At 44.9% G+C, this 8,975-nt stretch overlaps 1 protein-coding gene across 1 annotated transcript; it reads right to left on the bottom strand.

Moving 5' to 3' along the window:
- Positions 1-3,592: 3,592 nt before the first annotated feature.
- si:ch1073-459b3.2 (growth arrest-specific protein 1) lies at positions 3,593-6,041 on the bottom strand. Its single transcript, XM_058630245.1, has one exon. It carries the CDS (start codon positions 5,449-5,451, stop codon positions 4,702-4,704), a length of 750 nt encoding a protein of 249 aa, XP_058486228.1. The 5' UTR covers positions 5,452-6,041; the 3' UTR covers positions 3,593-4,701.
- Between the last annotated feature and the right edge of the window lie 2,934 nt (positions 6,042-8,975).

Below are 8,975 nucleotides of genomic sequence, written 5' to 3'. Positions count from 1 at the left end.
TAACCACATGTTGGCTATGCAACTTCTCAGCTTTCAGAAACAGTTGGAATGTTTTAATACAAAATGTTGTAATTATGCATAATGTCATGTCAAAACATGCTCGGTGTTAAAGCGTTAATTTTTTACAGTGAGTTGCACTTTTTTGGCTGATTGCTTATTCATTATTTTTTTATGAATTTATTAACCAGTACTGCTATACTCTGTGTGCTTCTTGATAGTCTTTTAAATATTCAAAGTGCTTGTACATGAAAACCTCAGTCATGTTACTAAAGACATTGTGATGAGTCAATGACTTTTACTGGGGAGAATGACGTTTCTGTAATCCCCACTCTGCAGCTGAACCTCTAAGAACCTAAGTGTCTGTTAGTGGTAGAAGTCACACTGGGAGGAGTTCATGATATATTCAGTGATTCAAAACTGTTGGAATCAGAACCAACCAAGTTACAGAGTGATGCTGGAACTGAAGCGAGTTAAAGACATAAAAGTCATCAAACATCTGCTTTCATCGCAGAATGTCACATGTTGTTCTTGAACGTGCACTCGGAACAGTCTGTGTTCAGCTGTGGGGTTCTTCTGTGGCACTGAGGGGGGTGCTTGGTTTGAGTCTGAGAAAATAACCGTGATGATGTCATCAGAATTATGGGCTTGGAGACTATAAATTTGTCACAAAGCCTGTGTTACAATTTTGATATGACATGCTGCACCAAAGTGGCTCGAAATGAAACTTTATGGCACTTGTGAGAACTGGACTTTGACGTTCATTAACACCAAAGATATACTTCTGCCTTTCTTATCTCTTTCCTGTAAGTCCCTCACTTGTCTGTGGAAGAGTATTTGTGACTATGAAAGACACTTTAAAATAACCGATTCCCAAGAAAAAGGCAGTGAAGCGATGTTTTTAATCTTACCAATAATGTTTGTTTTCTGCCCTTCTATCTGGCTAATGACAATCACCTGGGTTGCCAGGTTGTTAATCGCTCCCAGACTTCAGGTTAGCACAGAGAACAACGTGGCCTCGAGTCCTGGAACAACAGGATGGAGAACCAGTGGGTGCTTTGTTTGCGGCTGCGATGTCGAGGGAGCTCTAATTGGTTAACATACCCATGGTGTTGGGCATGTTGCTGCCAGGAAAACCTTGGATAGTGATTTTGACCCTTATGCCTGTTTTGTTTGCTCGATTCTGGGAGCGGTGCCAGTTTTTATTGCAAACCCAAGAGTGCACTGAATATCATTACAGTAATGCAACACAGGCAGGGGGAGATTCAGAGATGGAAAAGTTAACCCTCCTCCTTCAAACCACAACCTACAGCATTGTGGATTTAATCAGCCTCCATTTTGCTGCACATCCAACAACACTTTGAGCCTCCCCACCTCCAGGCTCTCTCTCTCTCTGTGTTGATGCTGTCAATGCGACAGGGATCCAGTCAAATTGGCATAAGCACCCCCCCCCCCCCATAAAGGGGGTCTCTGTGCTCCAGACCTGAGGGAGCTGTGTGCCCTCGACTCCAGCAACCCCTGCCCTGAAACCAGAGAGCGGGTCAGCCATTTACCGTGGCTCGATGGCTCTCATGAATGGAACATTGTACCTATGAGAGACAAGAGTCTCCTAAATCCTCGGGTCACTCCCACTTTGGAGAGGAGAAGATAGAGAGGGGGGTTTGGAGGGAGTTGTTTTAGAGAAATGTTGAATAAAGATAATTTAGAAAATGGGCTGCAGCACAGTGCTGCCTCTGTATCCCCCCCTGTTCCCTCCACACACTCAACTCCCCGAGGCTGCTCTGCTCAGGCTTGTTTTGATTTTGCTCCCAGAATCTGAATGAGGAGCTGGTGGAGAGGGAGGGATGGAGAGAGGGAGGGGGGGGGGCAGGTTGGAGAGGTTTTAAGGTGTATGGCAGTGGTTAATTCAGCCAGAACCAAAGAAACTGTAACTAAAGTCTTTCTGTGCCTGTAGGCCTCTTTGTTTTGATTTAATGATTTAAAAAAAAGTGGATTGTTGGTCGTGCTTGAAGCGTCCTGGTATTCGATGAAAAATCAGACGTGGTGCACAAGTTGCCACCTGTTCTCAGAATTGTGTTTTTTGCCCTAAAGCACAGCTAGTATTTTTGGGGTCCACTCTGCAGGTTCTCAATCATCCAGGTCATAGTTCTCCAAAAGTTATTAAAAACTCGAGCTACAACAGAACAGGTGTGCATCTCTTTTACAGTTGTGCATACAGAGTTTGTGAATACCAATTTGAGTCCACTGTTCACACCAGTACGTCTGATACCGGCTCAGTTTCCACATCTAACTTTCTACTCGCGCCCTAAAATCCTCATCAGGGTTCAGTTCTATCAACTTAATCTACTATATTAGTAGATTAACATCCCCAGTGACTATATCACTGCCTGTCAGAAAGCCAGGAAATAAAGAAAACCTAACTTTATTTGTGCAAAGGGGCCACAACCATACTCGAAACAAAAATTGTTGAATAAATCACATTTATTACTGTCATGGTGTCTCTGTGCTGGTGTCACAAACATTTTCACAACTTAATAAACATTATTTTATTATAAAACTCACCCTCACACATGAAAGGCACTGCTCTGAGATGGTTATTGCAACAAAAAAAACCCTGAAAAGCTACTGTGAATCATGTATCATGAAATCTGAGCTATGTTTCATTCCTTTTTGTGTTTATCGTTTTATTTTGCTACATACAACTTGAAAAATATGTACACATTCTTCATATTCTGGCTTCATAATTTAAGATTTATCATCACGTGTTCAAGACTTCATTCTAAAACAAGAATATTCATTCTGACAACATTTCAATTGGGTAGTTTTGTTTTGTTGACGTTCCCTTTTTTGTGAAACAGTTTAACGTAATAAGTGAAGAAGACAGGAGAGTGAAAAGCTGCTGGTTTGAATCCCTGGACTACTGTCGTGGACCTTTTACACAGATAACATGAAACCTGTTCACTGTAGTGAGCATTTCCTCACGTTAATGTTTTTGACAAATAAAAGAAAACAAAATATCACACAATAAAAGTCTTCAGCTAAATCACATTTCATTTATCCTGCACCTTCATCTGTATTAGTGCAACTTGTTTTTTAAAAGCACTTAGTGACACTGACTGCATGTAAACAGAGCTCAGCTCCATACACTGGCTTCCACACCTGGTTTTCACTGCATCCTTCTTAGGCCTTTCTCACACACACACAGAACTTTCCTCAAATCAGGGGTGTCAAAATACGGCACATGGCCCAGAACCAGCCCACCAGATGTCCCAATCCGGCCCTAATCATAATATGAAATACTATATTTTTCAGTTTCAGATACATGGCTAAATGTCGTGTGCCTTTGTAGATCCACTGTGTGTAAATGGTAAACTTAGGCATAATACTGGGAACTAAAATGAGTTTGACACCCTTGCCTTAAACGATCCTCTTCTTTTTGGTTCTTAAAAAGGTTTTCAGTGACATGAAGACGTGTCTTCATACACACAAAGTCTCACCCCCCCCAAAAAAACAACTCTGAATGCTGTAGTATATATGCCATGGCTGTATGTGGCGCTCTAACACTGCCGTAGACATATACCAAAAACAAGAAGAGAATGACACACAAAGTTGCGTCAGGGGCACCCCATTCCTTGACCGGACGCCAGATTTGAACCAGCGACCCTCTTGTTACAAGCCCAATTCCTTTCCTCTTGGCCATTAGCTGCCGTTCCCATGTGGATAAAGACGTGTATTCTCCGAAACTTGTTCTTGAGTTCACCGGCCTTTAAGCTCTTTGAACTCTCTCTCACTGCTGTTGATGTGAAACTGCGACACTCACTGATTATCGTGCAGTAAGGACGAGGTAAGGACCTGGTTAGACGACGTCACGTGTGAACAAACTTCAGGTGTGATGTGTTGACCTGTTCACAGCAGCAGCAGCAGCAGCAGCAGTGACAGTAACAGCCGAGGTTTCCCCTCTGTTGTCGCTTCAGTGTTGTTAGAGGAGCAGTAAAGATGGTGATCTTTAAAGGCATGAAAGGGGGGGTGGGTGGGTGGCGGGCAGGCAGTAGACAGAATAGAGATACGGGGGAGGTCTCAGGAAAAGTTCAATAAAACTATCTCAAACAGGGGAGGAACCCAGACACGGAGTGCTACACAGCCAGCCGCCGCTTTAAGTTCATTTAAGAACTTGATCCCACACCATTGCCTGTCCTCTCTCAGTATTTCCCCCAAATATTTGAAGTGTGCTTAGCTGCAACAATGAGGTGGCCCCTGAAATGAGAGCAGAGCAAACAGAGACTGTAAAGGGTCCAATGTTTGTCTAAGGTCTTAATAAGGCCACACTCCAAGTGTCATTGAAAGCAAACCAAACAAACCAGAGCTATTTAAAGGCACAACAAAACAGCAACAGTGTGGGTTTGGTTCATTTCCTCTCATTATCACCTACAAGTATTTACTTTTGTTTTTGACAATGGGCGCTTTTTTTTTGCCACTTGGGTTCAAGGACATTTCCATTATAAGACACATTTCCATTATAAGAGTTTTCACTGCCTACACACACAACACTATACTGTGCTCTCTGTGTCCATGCATGCAGCCCTGTGGGTGAAACTCTCCTTATCCAGGAGATCTGGGCTCAACCTCTAGGTCTGTTTAACACTCAATCCTTCAAAGCAATCCAGGAGTACACAAGTGTTTCAAGGACCCATCACCATCGTCTCATCAGTAAATAATCCGTGCCAGAGGAAGAAGCAGGAGAGCGATCCAGCTGGATGTTCTCTGCGCAGAGGAATGGTCTGACTGTGCCTCCTCTCGGTCGCTCTTAGTGTCATAATCCTCATCCTCGTACATGTCGTCCACGTCGGGCTGGTCTGAAATAACATTGTGGTCTCCTATGGAGCAGAGTTTGCTCATGTTCTCCTTGACCACTTCACAGAAAGGCCTCTCGACCCCGTCGCAGACACAGCGGTTGAGCAGCACGCCATTGGGGATGTAGAGCATCTGCTGGATGGTGGCTTTACACCTGGAGGAGCACTTTCTGCCGTTGAACAGCTGCCCGCAGTATGACAAGTAGGCGGTGAGGGAGGTGTGGCAGCTGCTGTCCTCCTCGCACCGCTGCCGGGCCTCCATGCAGCCTATGCCGCCGGCGTCACTCGGGTATCTGCGTGGGAGACACGGCTCTATGGATCGCTTGGCGCCGAGGCACTCCAGGTCCTGGGCGCAGTCGCAGGTCTCCAGTTCCGGCCCGCTGCGCGTGTGGTTGAGTCTGATGAGTGCGTTGATGCAGTGGCTCGGACACTGCCTCCGGGTTCCTCGGATGTTGCCCTCGCAAGCCGCCAAGTACTGACTGTACGCGAGATCACACTCGGGCTCGTCGTGGCAGCGCAGGAGCGCCTGCCAGCAGATGAGCTGGGCGTCTATGGCCACCAGCACCCACGGGAGAAGCGCCAGGGCGCTGCACCAACATCTCATGCTTGGATGGAGTTGTAGTTCGGCGACGTGCACTTTCTCCGCCACCACATTGGGGATGAGGACAATTCACGCACCCGATCTCACGCGCCGTGGAGTTCACATAAGTCACCGCACGAGAGGAACAGTACTCTCAAAACAACCCACGAACTCGCACAAGTGGGGCTGAGTTTGCGTCCTCCTGACTCAGGGAAATCACCACGCGTGGCTGCAAAGGCAAGAAAACAGCGCAGCAACAGTCCGTTTAAAAGTGGCTGGTCTTCCTGCGAACCGTAGCCTGATTCTGCTCCATGGCACCGGCGCGCACAGGAGGAGCGAGGAGGACACCGCGACACAACTCACTGTGTAGACTTGAACTCCTCTTCTTTGCCATTGTTAGTGTGGACTCTTCTTCCCAGCTCTTCGGCTCTTCCACGCTCAACATCCATCCCCGCGTTCCGACGCGTTTTTCCTCCTCACTGTTTTTCTCTTGTTTCCCTCAGTCGCGCATTTAGTCCCGCTACGTGCGTCTTTGTCCCCCTTCTCGCTGTTATCCTTCACGGTTCGCCGAGCATTTCCCCACAACACCCCTCCCTCTGTCCGAAAAAAAGAAAGAAAACGTTTCCTTCCCCCCTCTCTTCCCTCATTTACAATCCTGGCCACCGATTGGTCGTCATTGAAGAGTCAGTCGTGGGACCCAGCGGCTGCTGCTCCCCCCCCCCCACCCTCCCTCCACACACACACACACACACACACACACACACAGTAAATGGGACACATTTTGATTTAGATGGGCCGCAGGAAAATGTTTATAATTTTCCGTGCACGACACCCGGACTCTGTGTGGTCCCCAAAACACAAGTGAAAAGAGGGGGGAGGTGGTGGAGAGGAGAGGAGAGGAAGGAGGGGAAGGAGCGGAGGGGAGGGGGGGGCTTGCAAAACGCATTCCTCAGCAAGAAGCTCACATCTGCAACTTCACTGCTCCAATTTTCAGGCGCGCAAAAACAAATCTGTTTCTTTTTAGCCATAAAGTGAGCGCGGGGGGAAACCTCTATGACAACCGCCCCATCGCTGAGGGTTTTTCTCTGAAAGGTCCTCGCTAATTGTCACTCTCTCTCTCTCTCTGTGTGTGTGTGTGTGTGTGTGTGTCTGCACTATCTCAAGCTGCCACTGGCAGAGGAGAAAAGGAGAGAATGGTATTTTCTGGCCCGTTTCACCCCAATTGTGTCAGATTGTCCATGCAGCGGCCCAGTGTCTCTCACCAGGCTGAAGATTGTTCACGCACTGCAGCCTATGAATGGAAAGGGGTTTCAGCATCAATATATTTTACAGCTATGCCCTTTCACACCACACTTGAAAACTACCAAAAGCTCAGGCTTCCTTGCCATTGAAATGGTAACTAACTTGATTTTTTTTCTGCTTCCAAAGTTCCCCAGCGCCTACAGATTGTGCCAGTTTTACACCACAAAGCCGGATGTATATATATATATATATATATATATTTATATATATATTTATATGTATATATATGTGTGTCCAGCATAAAAATCAAGACTACAATATGTAAGACATGTGCTCTGAAATGGACACTGTGGATTGTGTTGTTGATTTCTTACCGTTGATTTGTACCATCTCATATCAATGGGGTAATACAATTTTAAAGGTCTTGTGCCATGGTTCTCAATGTGTGGTACATTACAACCACCAGTGGAACACAATATGATGCTTTTCAACTCACGGCTTGACTTGGCAGGGTTTTTTTTTTTTTGCGTTTCTATTAGCGATAGTACCTGGTACTTTTTCTAGTACCTGATACTTTTTCTAGTACCTGGTACTTTTTCTAGTACCTGCTCTGGTGAGGTTCCAGGTGAGCTGAGCCAATACTATGTGTGACGTCCACTGATTGGTCAGAGTGTCGTCACTGGAAGAGTCATGAGCGCGACGTCGGACGCAGGAATCAGACCGAACAATGCCGAACTGTAGATCAGTTAAAAAGACTTAAAAAATCCTGAAGATTTGCGTTAATCTCCAACATTAGCGTTTTAGCGAGGGCACTGCTGAAAGCCGCATCACGACCCCTTCCACCGTATTTCAGATCAGTGACCAAGTCCGTGCTCCGAGTCTAATGATACCGTTACACCAAAAACAACTGGTCTACAAGTCACTAGTTTGTGTGTGTCGCCTATAAAACAAAGTCATGGCAGTGTCATGCAGCCGTGCTACGTTGAGGAGGCGCTATAGTGATGGAAAACCGCACCAAACCGTGTAGAATCGAGCCGAGCCGTGCCGTGCCGTGCCGTGCCGTGCCGAGCCCAGGTGAGCCATGCTGGAACTGTGTAGTGGAAAACTATTCTACTGTTTACACCAGGGTATGTGATCGGAGTGCGTAGAAAATGAAACGAATAACAGAATAATAATAATAATAATAATCGCTGTATCTCTCGCTGCATCTTAATCTAATTTCACGATACCAGTGTGTGAGGTGTATGTGAGGAAGAGGAGGATGATGAGAGAGAAAAACATCTTACTGGGAATAAGTCTGCCTCCTGTGAAACGTCCTGAGGTGACTTTGTTCGACCTCTGTATTTCAACGTTGGCGATAATGGTGTTACCTCGAGAGCTCAATATTTTCCCAGGTGGTTCTTGGTATGAAGAGTTTGAGAACCACTGGTTTAGTGTAAGAATGAGTGAAATCTAATGGGGAGACTGTAGAGTGCAACAATCGCTATTGCAAAGCGTGTCAGGGAAACACAGAGACCTTCACATGCCAAAAGGAAATGCAATGAAACGCTGGCTGCTGTAGAAACACGGAGGCCTCAGTAAAGCAAGGCTCCTTCCTAAAGCACTTATTAAAAACTCTATGGAAACAAACTCATCTTTATTTTGAAGCAACTCCACACCTTAACAAACCGACTTATGGCTGATATGTTCAGTTTATGCCAACAGACCCTCCCAAATGTCACAAACTGGACTTTTAAAGTAACACAACACATCGCACAAAACAAATATAACCATTATAAAAACAAACACCCAAAAATATTGTACATTCATAACAATAATAGTATGTAATTAGTTATATTGGACACATTATCAATATTGAGTGATGTCATAGTGGATATGTATAGAGAGACATTCTTTAATATGTGGAAATATTATTATTATTGATCAGATATGTGAAGGTAGATGATTAAAATTGGATGGACCTTTAAAAACAAAGGGCTGTTTCCCTATTTTTTTCAAAGACAACAGGAACAGTATAACAAAGAAGTTGAGTAGAGTGCCTTATTTGGCAAGTACAGGTAAAAATAACTATTAATTAACATGAATAAATAAAAATGTGAGCTGGAGCTTATACTGCTGTGTTCTTTGCTGTGTATAGGCCTTTGTTAAAATAAAAAACACATAGTATTACCGTGTTATTACATTCAAGTCTATGGACCTATTGTGTTTACACAGTTCACCCAGAATAATAAATAGTTTTTACCTCGTGTGAAAAATCCTATGCTGCACGTCGAGTATTGATAAATACTGACATGAGCCAGTATCCA

Source organism: Solea solea, chromosome 5, assembly GCF_958295425.1.
Source record: "Solea solea chromosome 5, fSolSol10.1, whole genome shotgun sequence".
Classification (NCBI taxonomy): Eukaryota; Metazoa; Chordata; class Actinopteri; order Pleuronectiformes; family Soleidae; genus Solea; species Solea solea.
The sequence above is the reverse complement of the archived record's forward strand: the minus strand, read 5'-3'. Positions and strand labels throughout refer to the sequence as shown.